Below are 16385 nucleotides of genomic sequence, written 5' to 3' on the forward strand. Positions count from 1 at the left end.
GGATACATCCCCTTTTTGTTAGTGACTGCAAATAGTACTATAAGATCTTGAAGAACAGCACTGGTGGCAGAAAGTTCTTGAAGAACAGAATTTGTGGTCTCAAACTTCATGTTTTTCCTGTATTTTGAGGTCATGTACAACATTATTTTTAAAGAGCAAAACTGATAGTATCAACTATCAGCTTAATATGTCTATTACTCCTCATTACCATTAAAATGGCAGAGTCCAAACATTTTAACTTGACTTTCAATATTTCTTATAATCAATTCCTAGCTAATCTCCCTTTACTTATTTAGCCAATGTGTACACTTAATCAAACTCAACTAATTTCAGATGCCCCCTCAGATTATCTCTGAATTGTCATCCCTCCTATACACCATTCAAATATCTGAGATGTTGCTCCTAGATGCCTTTCCTACCTACAGTGTCTAAGTTAGAATTATCTCTCTTACTTGACTTATGATACTTTTTGTCTTGTCTGTTAACCTGTCCTTTTTCTCCAATGGACTATGTGTCCATGAAGACAAGGCTTGCATGTATCTTATTGTTATGTCCCTAACACGTATTAGGCACTCGATACATAGTTATTATAGGACAATTATCTGACCTATCCTTTTCTGGTTCATTTGCATGCCTAACAACACCAAGCACAGTATTTTGCAAAGGGAGGACATTCAGTACAATTAGTAGTAACAACAAATACAAAAGTAGCTACCATTTATTGTTTACAACATGCTAGGAATTATGTGAAGCACTTTACAAGCATTATCATTTAAACCTTAGAACAACTCTATGAAAAAGATGTTATTATTATCTTTCTTCTACAGATGTAATAACTGAGGCTTAGCTTAGGGAGTTTAACTGGACTTTTTAGAACCACATCTGGCAAAACACAGAGTTGGAATTAAAATATAGACTCTCTGACAATATTGACTGTATTCCACATTTGTTAAATGCCTATAGATTCAACGAAAGAATAAATTAAAAAGTGTTTATAGCTGATGAGATCATTCGATCATTTCTTGGAGTTGGATGAAGTTTTGTGAACACTTGACGCTGGTTACCTTACAATTCTTTTCCCAAAATGAGGCAGGAAGAAGTTCAGGTGGCAAATGAGTCTTCACAATTCTAGGAGAATTCATCTCATCTAATTGTTTTACTCCTGATTTTTAAAAAAGTAAAGGTTAGGCAACTTCAAAAATTATAACTACTTATGTGGATTTATATAGATATTTATAAAACAGAAGTAACTCTAAGATTCTATATTGTAATTGGATTGTACATAACACAAAGTATAAATTCTTGGGGGAATGGACACCCCATATTCCATGGTGTAATTATTATGCATTGCATGCCTATATCAAAACATCTCATGTGCCCCGTTAATATTTACATCTAATATATATTCACAAAAACTAAAAATTAAAAAAGATTCTATGTTGTGTTCCTAATAATAATACTTACTATGAAAGAAAGAACTATAGAGAAAATTACAGAGAAAAATATAAAATGAAATAAAATTTCATCACCTGAGAGAAATCATTAATATTTTGGCAAGCAACCATCTATACAAATCTACTTATATTCTCAAATTTACAGCCATCTCAATACCATGCACACAGATGAATGTTTTGATAGCTCCTAATTCTTTTTCTCTTGATATATTATATTTAAACTGCACTATCAAGAAACATCCAAAAAGTTTTAATGATTTTATAGTGTTATTATACAACTTTTAACTATTCTTTTGTTGATTAGCATTTAGGTTGTTTCTAATTTTCCACAATATTAAAAGAATCTGTGGCAAATATACTTTTGCATGTATCATTGAAAAATGTATGGGTATTTTTCTCAGTATTTAAAATATCATCACATTTAACCCACAGAGAAATACATGTTTACATATTACTAAACTCTACTGAAGGCATATAAGAATTGTCCTTATTCACTATATTCCAGACACATGCCAAACATATGCTATACTGCAAAGCCTGTCAAACTTTAAATTTTTATATAAATTTATATGCTGTCTTATGTAGAAGACCTGATACTAATTTCCCTTCTTGCTTATGATCTTGTTGCTTGTACCATCTACATACACACCTTAGAATATATGCAAATAGTTTTTTAAATCAACTTGAACATTACCATTCATCAGGTCTTCTTTTCTGCATTCCAGGAAAGGTATTCGATTAAAAATTACATCTTCTTTACACTTTTCCACATCACCCTCTGTATAGATCATATATGCAATTTCACTAACCCAGGTTGTGCCTGTAAAAATTAAATAAACCTGAGTCTCCTGCTGACCATGTAGAGTTGATGACAGGAGTGCTGGATTTATAGATGGATAAAGTTGGCAGGTACCAATGCAATGCTATTTAAAGGGTGTCTGAATAGCCACAGACTCAGGAAATGTTTTCTATAATATTTTATGTTTAGGACACAAAAATAACCTCAAAAGATAAAGATAAATATTATAGTAGGGCACATCTGAGACCTGTGTCCAAATTTGTTCATGATGAATTGTGACATTGTGCAAGGTGGTAACAGTTTTGGACTTAAATTTTTGCATCTAAAAAGTAAGAAGTCTTGAATAATACGTGATGCACACAAGCATGTTTCCATTCAAAAATTCTATTGATGGCATATTATGTCTCACGTTGGTTCCTAGGTCAGAAAACTTAGCAACGGATAAATCTGGTTCCTGTCCTATGGGAGCTAACGGCCTTTTGAAGTCAGTGACATTGTTCAATAGCAAAATAAATTTTGTTTTTATTAAGATACTATTGTGTAGTATGGCACAGGGATTTAAATAACTGCAAAGAAGGAATCTATAACACAGTGTTCTGCTGCTACTGTTATTGCTGCTGACATGATATTTTGACAAGAAATGCTTTTGAGAGGATGTGATCTTCAACTTACCCTTAATAATTACTGGCATAAATTCCCCACTTGTGGGAGGTAAGAAACAGTTCTACCAGGCAGAAGCCCAGTCTCTCTTTTTAATCTAAAGTTGATACTTAAGAATGGTATAGTAGTTAGGAAAATAATTGGAAATAGACTATAAGACCTAAATCAAAGAGCCTATCTGAAGAGAGGAGTTGGGGTTCAGGCAAGCAGATAGCAAGCCTTGTAGTTCATACTAAAGAATCCAAGTTGTTTTTATAAAAATCGTGGAAAGTACTGACATATATTATATTAAGCAGAAGAGCAAGATTATCAGAATTGTGTTTTAGAAGAATTTCTTTGGTGCCAGAATAAACACAGTAGTGGAGTGAGGGATCAATAGAAAGGGAGACAAGAGACGTGTTAAGAGGCTGACTGTGAGACATATCTACCAGACTAAATGACCAAAACATTTTGATTGATTACAAATGCCAGATGAATAAGCAAGAAGGATTGAATCTAGAATAGCTCACGGGTTTCCTCTTCAGATGACTGGTATTGAGCTGCCATTTATTCCAATAGGGAAGAAAATAAAGAAGATTTAGAGTCAAGGTAATGAAGAGAATACTTAGTGTGTTTGACTCTATTTTCAAGTGGTAAATGGAACAACCAGATGGAGAAATATGAATTCAGACTAGTCTAATTTCTAGAAGTCTATAGTTGTAAAACTCCAGAACTCTGCTTAAAAATGGAGTTTTGTAGATAGACTTAAAGAGCTGGTGATCTGAAAGAGAGTTTTAGAGTATGTAAAAAGTGGTGGTTATACTCTGTATATACAACAACATTAATGATATAAGGTAAACAATTGGTAGTTTTAAATTTTCATTATGGAATGAATACAGGTTCCTTATGTAAGTTATGTAAGTTTCTAACTGTGCTCAACAACATCCATCTGTCAATATGCTATTCAAGTTATAGGTAAAAACTGTGGTCATGGAATAGAACTACCTTTTCTATGTTCATATCAAAACTACTGCATCTGTTCTTAATATAGAGAACGAGTGTGTATGACATGAACACCTTAATATTTACCATTTACAGTGAGTTTATTATTTTTAGGTGAAAAAAGAATAACAAAGAGATTTACCAGATTTAGGATAGGTGGCAATGACAAGATCATCTGGTCTTGCCTGGAATGTTTCCACATCTTCCCAATATTTGACAAAATCTTTATACATTAGAACCCCATGGAGTTCTTCAAACTTTTCGTAATAGTCAAGTTCAGAATTCATTGTGGTACACTGAAAAAAAAAACTGTGCTTTATACTTTATATGTATTTAACAATATTTTACCATTAACAACTGCATGTATCACGGGACCCTCCTACATACCTAGCACTTCTTAGTTGTTGCACATATGGGGCAAAAACATAGTAAAGTTGCATATGAAATAGTTTTGGCACATAGAGAGTTTTTAACCATATTAGAAAGATGTCTAACACATAAAAGAATAGGAAAGCACAAGTGATTATGAAGTAATATGCTTAAAACTAAATAAAAATATGGATATACTCAATTATATTTATTCTATGATAAATAAAAACCACAGAGCCTTCAATTTCTTTCAGAATTGCTGGGGCATATAAAAAGACAAAGAGGTCAAGAATTACAATATTTTAGCAAATTATCCAATTACGTATACATCAAATAACAATAAAGATCATTACATTTGATTATTATTGCTGGGTATCTAAGTCAAAGATTTTTGATTTCCTGAATATGTATCATTTTATTAAAATAAACCAAATGCTTGGTGAATGTATTTAAAAGAAAAGAAGATGAAATTAATGACCCTGTGGTGGTTATATCAAAGAAATGGAATCTTGAGAGTATAAAGGATTCCTCTGTGACCTTGAAAATTACTTTTTTCCCCATTTGATCAATAAGGTATTGGATACTCCCATTAAATGACTTGGCTAAAAATTATAACGTTAAGCAAGATGGTTATCATTTCCTAATTCATCTCCTGATCCCATGACAATCTATTTCATGTTCAAAGTTACTAACAGAATTTTTAATTAGGCAAACTTTCTTTCATTAGCTTTCAAATTCCTTTAGTATCTTTTTTTTTTCCAACTGCCAAACTTACTTTATTTCAAGTTTCTGACATAGCTTCCCAACATATTTTGCCCTTCCTGACATTAACCTTTCTAGATATTCCTCCTGTTCACATTTGCCCAAAAACCTGCCTAAGTTCTTCTACACACATAAATTGCCCCAGCCCTTAGGACAATCTCAAATTTTAAAAAACTCTCCTCTATGTCATATCAAATGTAATGTCACCAAAAATATGAGATTTCTATTTCCAAACTACAAATTAGTCTTATCAATAAATCACTTGTTCCCTAAGCCTTCTCCTTAGTCTCAGAAAATAGATCTTTCACTAGAAGAAATGTGTATAAAATGCACCACCATTTGTCCTGCCTATTGGTTTGTTTACTCATGTGAATTACTTTCTTGGTGTTCAGCCAAGTTTGTAAGAATTGGCTTATAGTCAGCTGGGAGTGGTAGATTTATCATTAAGTGATGGGCTGACTTCCAGCTACCCCTTCATAGTCTGTTTTGGTCTGAGAGGCAAAGTAGGTGGCATGTAATAAAATATCTATTCTCATTTTGTTCCTTTTGGTAAATGGTCTCATATTACAATGTATGGATTTACTTCCTATGTGATCCCCTTTTTCTCAAAAGATCTATTTCAGTTAGAAATTGTCTACTTCATATCCTGAGTACATAGGTCAGTTCTTCAGAAAGAAACATCAATAAAAATTGTTTACAATGTGACTTATAAATTCAATTATACTCAGAAAGTGTTTTTCCTTCCCTCTCTCCTTCCTCTCTTTCTTCCTTCCTTTCTGCATACTCCTCTCCTGCATCTTCCAACTTGCCTTTTATACAGCAAACACTCCCTGTGTGAATGCCTACCTTGTTCCTAGACCCTGTGGGCAGTGCTGGAATACTACGGTAGATATAGATACATAGGGTTCTTATAGTCCCCACTTTCTTAGATTTACCTGTATGAGGGCAAAGTGACTGAAAGTAGAGACTATTCTTTTGTACATCTTTCTATCTCAGTCTCCAGCACTATGACACAAAGTATATGTTGAGAAATATTTGTTAAGTTTGATTATTAGATCAAGGAGCTCTCTAGTTTCTACTAAGGATTCACAGATTTAAAAGGCAATATATGTCAATGACCTACATATTAATGATTTACCAAGTACTGTGGATTTCTGTCATGTTTATCTGAAGTTTCTTGCATGAAAGTAATGCCATCATTTGCAAGTCCCCCATCACAGGAACACAAAACTAAAATTCAATCTCTATTCTACCTGCTTATACGCTGATTGTTTTATTTTCTCATTAGTAAAATAGAAAACATGTCCAGCATTCAGCACTTTTAAGATAGCAATGCTACTGTAATATTACATTAAAGCAATAAGCAACAAAACACCATATAAACATAAAATATTATTTTTAACAGCAAACAAATCATTTTAAAAGGTTTTAAATACTTTACATCATTAATTAAAGTATCAATGAAGATTTTGGTCTTTGTATATTTCATTTTTTAACAGCTTTGTAATATACAATTTGCATTCTATATTTTCTATATCTAAAATCTAAGTATTGATATGAATAATAAAAAGTACAACCTGTTTAGTTGATCCTGTGAAAGAAATTGATCTAGTTTAGATCTCTTCAAATATCAAGGCAGATCTTAAGCTGCAAAAAAAGATGAGAACCACTTCTGCATTTGGAATGTTTCTGGTGAGTTTATATTCTGAATGCCAGAGAAGGAGGCGGAGATTAATTTGGGGGCTTGGCTTTGTGAAGTCCATGATGCAATAATTAATGTAGATATGAATCCATACGTGCAGCTGCAGTAGCCACACAGTCATGTTCATTCATAGAGATGTAGAAATATCCTGCTGTTATTTTTTAATTATTTGGCTCATATTCAAATTCCTAAGTCTGTTGTCAGGGGTTGGGGAAGAAAGAGGGAGAAAAATTAAGGAAAAGATGAGAAAGAAGAGACCTGGAGCAAAACACAAAAGAGACTGGGAAGGGGGAATCCTTTATTCACTCACTGACAAATAATAACATGACTATGGTTAACTGTCAAAAGAATAAACTTATTCGAGTGAAGAAAGAGAAGTCAATGAGGAAAGAAATAACACAGCAAGGACCCTCAGCCAGACCTAGCTCACTTTACTGAGGCCTGCCAAAGAAGTCATTGGGTTATATCCTAACACGTTCATTGGAAAATACCTATTTAAACTCTTTGCCTTTAACTCTTCAGCAGACCTGAGAAATTTAAAAAGCAGATGACAGCTAAAGAAAGAACGTAAACATCACTCACCTTTCGATTATTATTTTAGAAACCTGACTTTTCTCTGCTCAATCACAAAACAGCGTACTGTGAAATGTTCAGGTAACAGTAGCTACCGACACTTGGAATTTACACAAGAGAATTAGAAAAATAAATGGCCAAGAGTTTGTGGAATCCACCAATGCATTACCTTTCTTTTCATTTTTCTGCACCTACTCTGTCCCTTAATAAAATTCTCGGGCGGGGCGCGGTGGCTCAAGCCTGTAATCCCAGCACTTTGGGAGGCCGAGACGGGCGGATCATGAGGTCAGGAGATCGAGACCATCCTGGCTAACACGGTGAAACCCCGTCTCTACTAAAAATACAAGAAAATTAGCCGGGCGAGGTGGCGGGCGCCTGTAGTCCCAGCTACTCTGGAGGCTGATGCAGGAGAATGGCGTGAACCCAGGGGGGCGGAGCTTGCAGTGAGCTGAGATCGCGCTACTGCACTCCAGCCTGGGGCACAGAGCAAGACTCCGTCTCAAAATAAATAAAATAAAATAAAATAAAATAAAATAAAATAAAATAAAATAAAATTCTCCTTTGCTCCACCCCATCAACACCTCCAACCCTGTTATTTCTTATTTCTCTCTTAATTACAATTAGATAACATTCCTTTGAGAGACTGACTCTTACAAGACTCTATGCTTCTCTTAGTGACTTTTAAAAACTTTGAACTTTCTCCTAACTAGTATTTATTTTACTGTGTTGTAAATCAATGTTTACTTGTCCGGAGTACTTTTTAGATTATAAATAGCTTGAAAACAGGGTCTTACTCTGTAATTAGCATTTTTTCTGGCATCTAGTAGGCTAGGCATTGAATATGCATTTACTGAATAAAAGTGGCTGATTTATTCAAGAAATATAAGAAGTTAAGGGGGCAATAGTTGTTACAGAAAGCAATATCTATCTAGCCTTATGCAAAATGAGAGGTGTTAAGTGGTTTCTGAAAAATGGGGCTTTTCATAATAGAAAATCAAGGTAGAAAAAGAGTAACCAGGGACCCAAATTTAGATTTTGATTTTACTTCGTTTTATGCAGTCAGTCGTATTCTTTGTGTTAAATAAAATGTATATTAAAAAACAATCATTACATGTACAAATTTACTCATTCATATGCCTATTATGTACCTTTAAAAATTAAGTATATATATACAAATTTAATACAAAATATAATTTTTAACCTTGTGACATAGTTTCACCTTATTTTTTTAATGACAAGAATCTATGAAGTTTCCTTTATCGTTTAGCGAAAACATTCTTTAGTCCAAAAAAATCAGAAAATGAGCACAAGCTAATATAAACAGATTTAACCTCAAGATATCTGTCTGTTTTTCACTTGTAAACAATTGGTTGCAGAGATGTCACAAATGCTCCTAAGTCATGTGATTCTGGCAACCACAGATGTTCAATACACATTTATTCTTAGAAAATCTTTCTAACGTTAAGAATTCACCTACTGATAAAAACAAAACAATAGGCAAGATGGTCCTGAAACCTCATTCCTCTCCATGAGGAATGGGTACAGACTGAGTTACAAAATGTTTGAGTCAATGTAAAACAAACAAACAAACAAAAAAATAGATCTCAGAAAAGGACCAATTTTTTAATGTTTATCTTGACCCTCAGAATTTGGGCAGATATCTTGAAAACATGTACATTTATTAAGTATTATAATATTGTCAAACAAAAAGAATGTGGGCAGATATGCAGACAGACATACTGCTGTTATACTCTGAAACACTGAAAACAAGTGTAAAGCTGGCACTTCTGTGTGACAAAGAGTTCCCAAACCAATGGCTATTGCTTCTTTGTGACCATTGGGCTTTTTCTGTAGGACACACTTTCTTTGGATCAAGATTAACGGTCTTATAGAGTCTGTTTTTATAAATAGCAAGATTTCAATATTAATAATGTGAAAATAAGTTGCATGTTTAACTGAACCTTTGTCAAAGTTAACCTGTAATCCCCCTTACTTGGGAAGCTGAGGCAGGAGCATCTCTTGAACCCAGGATGCAGAGGTTGCAGTATGCCAACATGGTGCCATGGTGCCACTGCCCTCCATCCTGGGCAACAGAGCCAGACTAATTCTCAAAAAAAAAAAAAAAAAAACAGTATTGATACATCAGCATTAACTAAAGTCCATAGTTTACATTAGGATTTACTCTCTGTTGCATACAATTCTATAGCTGTTGATAAATGCATATTGCCACACATTTGTCAATACAGTATCATACAGAACAGTTTCACTGCCCTAAAGATCCCTTGTTCTAAACCTACTCTGAAATCCTAGAAATGACGGATCTTTTTATTGTCTGTAGTTTTGCCTTTTCCACAATGTCATGTAGTTGGAGTCAAACAGTATGCAACGTTTTCAGATTAGCTTCTTTGGCCTAACGATATTTATTCAAGAATTCTCCATGTTTTTTGGTGACCTAATAACTCTTTTTTTAGCTGCTGAGCAACACCCTATTATGTGGATATACCACACTTTTTTTTTATCCATTCAACTATTAGAGGACATCTTGGTTATCCCCAATTTTTGGCAATTAGGAATAAAATGGCTAAAAACAATTATGTGCAGGTTTTAGTGTGGACACAAGGTTATACCTCATTTGAGTAAATATCTAAGTGTGTGATTACTGGATGGTGTGGTAAAACAATGTTAAAAAAAAATGCCAAAATGTCTTCCAAAGTGGCTGCACTATTTTGCATTCCTACCAGCTATGAACATGAGTGCCTGTTGCTCCCCATTCTTGCCAGCATTTGGTATGGTCAGATTTTTGGATATTATCTGTTAGGCTGTGATTAATATTTGCTATAGCTAGAGTGTCACCGGCTTTGTGTTCCTTTAATTTCCCTGTATTTATCTCTTCTGTTGTCTTCCAGTTTCCCTAGAAATTCCTTCTAATATTTGTAGTTCTTTAGTTGTAAGCCACTATTATTGTATAGGACCCTTGTTGATATACCAGAAAGGTACTGGGGGTGGAGGTTCTAAAATCCTGTTATCAGGTCTCAGCCTTTCATGGAGCTGTCACCCTCACAAATGCTTCTCAGCCAGTCACGAAGCCTTTATGTCGAACAAGAAGTCTAGATTGGCCTTTATTTGGGTGCTTCCCTTCTCCCAGGTGTCAGAAAAGCCTCTGGTAATGTTATGCATTTGTGTGTGTGCACGTGCACACCCAGGTTTTTGTTGTGAAGAATACTCTAGGTTTATTTCAAAAGAATTATTTTGCCTCTCCTTTTCCCTAAAGCACAAGAGAAGATTTCTCTGTTCTTCATTGTGATTACTTTATGAGGGTCCTGGAAGTAAAGCTCACAAAAAATGTGAGGCATCTCTAAGACTGGACTCCCAAGAGTTTTTAACTCTCAAGTGAATCTCCACTTAGCCTCTAGTATTTATTTCATCAATTACTATTTAATTGTTTCTACCAATTACTGGTTCCAGTGGCTTCTGCTCTCTGTTTGTTCTCATTCTATGTATTTCATTGTATCTGCAGTTTTAGGGGCTGTAGTTCACACTGTGACCTCAATTCTCTGATGGATCTAAAAAGATTCATTGATTCTCATTTTGTTCAGTTTTCTTCTTCTTGTAAGGATATGAGTGACAACTCACATTGTCTTTACATGTCAGACATGAAACTGCAAGTCTCACTGTATGTTGATGCATCTGTGTGGCTTCAGTTTTCAATATTCCATGAGCCTAAAAATTGACTACACAGTCTTCTGTCTCTCATGGAATTCCATGAAAGTCTTATTAGAAAAGAAAGACATAATTAACTTTTTAGTAGCATTTATTTAAGCACATAGATATTAGGAAATTTCAGATATTTTAAATATCAAGTTTTTTAAAAATTCAAGACTTTGGGAGGCCAAAGTGGGCAGATCACCTGAGGTTAGGAGTTCGAGACCAGCCTGGCCAACATGGCGAAACCCTATTTCTACTAAAAATACAAAATTAGCCAGGAGTGGTGGTGGGCACCTGTAGTCCCAGCTACTCAGGAGGCTGAGGCAAAAGAATTGCTTGAATCCAGGAGGCAGAGGTTGCGGTGAGCTGAGGTTGCACCACTGCACTCCAGCCTGGGCGACAAGAGCGAGACTCCAGTTAAAAAAAAAAAAAAAAAAAAAACATTCAAAACTTATCATCTTTGTTTAATTTTAGTAAAAGAAACTTCAGATTTTTTCAACTACAAATTTAGTAGTCTGTTTATTGTCATTCCTATCAGATATATTTCTGCCATCCAATTGTTAGAGTGGGTTTTAAAACTCAAAACCATACTCACTGACATAAATTTTACTGTTAACACCAAATTAGCCTCATCTAATCATTTTGACAAACTGGGATGTTTTAAAATAATCAACCAATGTGAAATAGAATTCATATTGCTTTACTATATTGGTAATCACATAATTACTGCAGAAGCGTACTTCTATACTTATGAAAATGCCATTGCTAGTTTTGTAAATACTTTTGAAAATCCTCATAGTATGAATCTTTATTTGTATGGACTTACATACTTTGTGGATTTTTCCCATGAATTTAAGCTAGTATCAGCTGGTCAGAAGATTGGGAAATCTTATTTTTCTCTTGTTGTTTTGATACCTTCCTTTTTGTGATGGTTTATTTTATGTAACTTAATTGGATTAAGGGATGCCCAGGTAGCTCGTACAGGTTGAGTGTCCCAAATCCCAAATCCAAAATCCAAAATGCTCTAAAATCCAAAAATTTTTGAGCACCGACATGACACTAAAAGGGAATGTTCACTGTAGTATTTCAGATATTAGAATTTTGATACATCTAGTTCTAGATCCTTGAGGAATCGCCATACTGTTTTCCATAATGGTTGAACTAGATGTACCATATGACCCAGCCATCCCATTACTGGGTATATACCCAAAGGATTATAAATCATGCTGCTATAAAGACACATGCACACGTATGTTTATTGTGGCACTATTCACAATAGCAAAGACTTGGAATCAACCCAAATGTCCATCAGTGACAGATTGGATTAAGAAAATGTGGCACATATACACCATGGAATACTATGCAGCCATAAAAAAGGATGAGTTTGTGTCCTTTGTAGGGACATGGATGCAGCTGGAAACCATCATTCTTAGCAAACTATCACAAGAACAGAAAACCAAACACCGCATGTTCTCACTCATAGGTGGGAACTGAACAATGAGATCACTTGGACTCGGGAAGGGGAACATCACACACTGGGGCCTATCATGGGGAGGGGGGAGGGGGGAGGGATTGCATTGGGAGTTATACCTGATGTAAATGATGAATTGATGGGTGCTGATGAGTTGATGGCTGCAGCACACCAACATGGCACAAGTATACATATGTAACAAACCTGCACATTATGCACATGTACCCTAGAACTCAAAGTATAATAATAAAAAAAAATAAAAATAAAAATAAAATAAAATAAAATTTTAAAATAAAAAAAAAAAAATAAAAAAAAAAAAAAAAAATATTGACCATGAAAAAAAAAAAAAAAGAATTTTGAATTTGGGATACTCAACTCATATGTATAATGAAAATATTCCAAAATTGGGAAAAATCTGATATCTAAAACACTTCTGGTCTCAAGCATTTTGGATAAGGGATACTCGACCTGTAAAATATTATTTCTGGGCATGTCTGTGAGAGTGTTTCTGGAAGAGATTAGCATTTAAATTAATAAACTGATTAAAGAAAATTTGCACCCACCAATGTAGGTGGGTATCATCCAATCCACTGAGTGCTAGAATAGAACAAAAAGGTAGATGAAGGGGCATTTCTCTCTCTCTTTCTCCTTTCACATCCATCTTCTCTTGCCCTTGGACATAGGAATTCCTGGTTCTCAGGCCTTCAAACTCTGGGACTTATACCAGCAACCATCCTCCTACATCCCCTTGGTTCTCAGATCTTCAAACTTAAACTGAATAGTATCACCAACTTTCCTGGTTATCTCACTTCCAGACAGCAGATAGTGGGACTTCGCAGCCTCCATAATTACATGAGCCAAATCAACCCATATTAAATCTCCTCTTTTATATACATATATATCCTATTTGTTCTGTTTCTCTTAAGAACCATGATATGATATGTATATTTGTTCCCTCCAAATCTCATGGTGAAATTTGATCCCCAGTGACAGAGGTGGGAGGTGTTTGAGACATAGAGGCAGATGCTTCATGAAAGTATTGGTTCTACCCTCACAGAAATAAATGAGTTATTGCTCTATTAGTTCCCACAAGATCTAATAATAATAATTTTTTAAAAAAACTGAAAAAATACTGAGAAATAAACCTCCCTCCCCTCTCTCTTTACTCCTTTCTTGCAGTGTGATGCCTGTTTACATTTCTCGCTCACCATAACCATGGGCCAAATAATCCTCTTTTCTTTATAAATAACCCAGCTTCAGGTAGTCCTTTATAGTAATACAAATGGACTTAGACAAACTTTGACTAATACAGTATTCGGTACTGAGAGTAGTTCTAGATGAACACAACTGTAAGAATTAATTTTCTGAATCAGTTCTGGGGTTTCTGGAATTGACTAAGCTGATTAGATTTAAAGACACTAATGACTGTATTCCCAGTAGTAAAGAGAGTACTAATAGTCTATGGTGTGATCTATTCATAGAGATACTAAAAATATCTGTACTGGATATTCCGAATCAACCAATTTTAAGAAGCAAGGAATAAATTGACTCTCTATATAATAATTTTGAACATTTTTTTAAACTCAGGAATTTACCATTAGGTGGTTCCTTCTAACGTCACTGGACAAAATGGTGAAATAAAAGGATGAACTCACAGATTCAATTTTCAGTTCTAGTGATGAATAAATGATGTAAGAGCTTCTAGGTGTACCCTGAGGGAAAGCCATATCTCCTGTAACAATAGGGCTGAAATTGCTGAAAATCAACAGCAGGACTTCATCTTGCAACCAAACTGCAATCCTAGTTGGGTACAGTAAATTATAGCCCAAGTTAAACTCCCAGCTTTTCAGGGTATCTACTGTTAAAGTGAGGGCATTGATTGGGAAAGAATTGACATACTGTACGTTGGGAAAGCTGATATGTAGAAAGTTGATGAAGCTGGGGACATTAAGCCCTTAAATTTTTCCAGTGAAAGAGGTCTCTCTACCCTCATCACAATCTTCCATCCAGGCCCGCAGAAATTGTCTCTCTACCCCCATTGGAAGTGACATTCCCAACCCCAGTGGTAACAGCTTCCCATCTACAGTGATATCAGCCTTTCCACTTCTGTCTGATGAGATTATCCCAGAATTGCCTAAGGAAGCTGTAATGGCCTCTCCTGAGACAACTGCCAGGGAGGACAATGATAATTCTCCTCAGGACCCACTCTACAACCTCCTTTGCTTCTAAACTTAAGTCTTAGAAGACCTCTAAAGGCAAGGTAGAGCTCTAAAGAGCTAATTGACTTTTATAATTTATGCAAGCAGAAATATGGGGAACATATTTGGAAATGGATAATAACAATGTGGAATAATGGCAGAAGGAGTGTACAGTTGGATCAAGCCAAATTTATTAATACAGCCTCATTAAGTCAAAATTCCACATTTAATATTGCAGCTCAAGTAGATAGAAAGAATTCTAAAAATCTGTTTGGTTGGCTGAAACAGGTGCTACATTTACCATTGCAGCTCTGGGAAATAGAAGGAGCTCTAACATATTGTTTGTTTGGTAGGCTAAAACATGGATTAAAAGAAGACCCACCGTGTTTGAATTGGAAATGCCCAGTCTGCCTTGGTATAATGTATAGAAAGGGATTCAAAGGCTAGGGTGATTGGAATATTAATAATATATGTTTTATTTAAGACCTCACCTGGGAGGATCCAGAAGATAGACCTTTACTACTAACTTACCAATAATATACCTTTTAATTTATGAGGGGAGCTCCAACATCCTTGAAGAGCTCTATGATTGCCCTTCTCTGTATTTAGGACTTTCAGTGGGAACCACAGTCACTCAAATGAAGTACTTAAATGCAATGGGTGTAATAAAGTCCCATGGTGGCAATGGCTAAGTGGTGGTACTCAACCACCAAAAGGAAGGTAGGGTATAGTTACCATAATGGAGAGCACAGCCAAACTAGTGATCAGCATCACATAGGCCTACAACATTGGCTAGTTAATTATGGTATTACAGAAATGAAATAGACAGGAGGCCTACCAAATTTTTACTTGACCTGTACAAGAAGAAAACTTCCAGATCAAGTGAAAAAAAATTTACAAAAACAGAGAACTGCTAGTTTGGAGTGGTGTCCAGATTAAGAGAAGGCTCTGCAAAAGAGATCTAGGTCATTGTGCAAGCTGCTCTGCCATTTACACCTTATGATCCAGCAGATTCATAGTGCTTGCAGTTTCAGTGGTAGATAGAGATGCTGTTTGGAGCCCAAAAGTTAATTGCAGCAGAGGCCGTGCCATCATCTGCAGATAACTACTCTCCTTTTGAGAGACAGATCTTAGACTGCTACTGAGTCTCAGTAGAACCTGAATGCCTGATCAGGTACCACCAAGTTATGATGACTATTATTAACTGGATATTACCTGACCCACCAAGGTATGAATTTAAGTATGTGCAGCAATACTTCATCACCAAATGGAAGTGGTATAAATGTGACTAGGCACAATAAATTACATAAAGAAATAGCTCAAATGTCCATGGCTCCTACTACTGCTACACTGTCTTCTCTCTCCCAAACTGTATTTTTATGGCCTCATGGGGAATTCTCTACAATCAGTTGACAGGAAAGAGAAAACTTTGGCCTAGTTTATGGACACGACTGTATAATATGCAGGCATCACCTGAAGGTAGATTTATTACCTGATTTGTTTACTAAAATTGTTACTGCAACAGAGGCTACTCATGGGGTTATAAGGAAGAGTATAGTTTAGGCACTTAGAAATATCTTTGTTTAAAACAAAAATTTTTAAGTACACTGTAAAAGCATCATGTGGTCTAGCCTCATAATAATTCTCCCTCTTTGGAGACCCAGGATCCAGTGAGGGCTCTGCCCAGAGCTCAGAGGTCCAGTTAAAATGT

General features: G+C 35.3%; 1 protein-coding gene across 3 annotated transcripts in view; it reads right to left on the minus strand.

Annotated features, from left to right (window-relative positions):
* Nucleotides 1–7583, minus strand: part of SULT1E1 (sulfotransferase family 1E member 1) — a 28330-nt gene extending 20747 nt beyond the window's left edge. The window contains exons 1-4 of one of the 3 annotated variants that reach the window (XM_017958784.3): nucleotides 6603–7247; nucleotides 4037–4190; nucleotides 2149–2274; nucleotides 1065–1162 (exon numbers count right to left, since the gene is read on the minus strand). In XM_017958784.3, the coding sequence (XP_017814273.1) occupies nucleotides 1065–1162; nucleotides 2149–2274; nucleotides 4037–4181 (369 nt within the window). In that variant the 5' untranslated portion in view covers nucleotides 4182–4190; nucleotides 6603–7247. Of the gene's footprint in view, nucleotides 1–1064; nucleotides 1163–2148; nucleotides 2275–4036; nucleotides 4191–6602; nucleotides 7248–7309 lie in introns of those variants that run through there. The other 2 variants (XM_009206999.4, XM_003898815.5) reach the window with 2 other exon arrangements.
* Between the last annotated feature and the right edge of the window lie 8802 nt (nucleotides 7584–16385).

Source organism: Papio anubis, chromosome 3 (genome assembly GCF_008728515.1).
Source record: "Papio anubis isolate 15944 chromosome 3, Panubis1.0, whole genome shotgun sequence".
Lineage (NCBI taxonomy): Eukaryota > Metazoa > Chordata > Mammalia > Primates > Cercopithecidae > Papio > Papio anubis.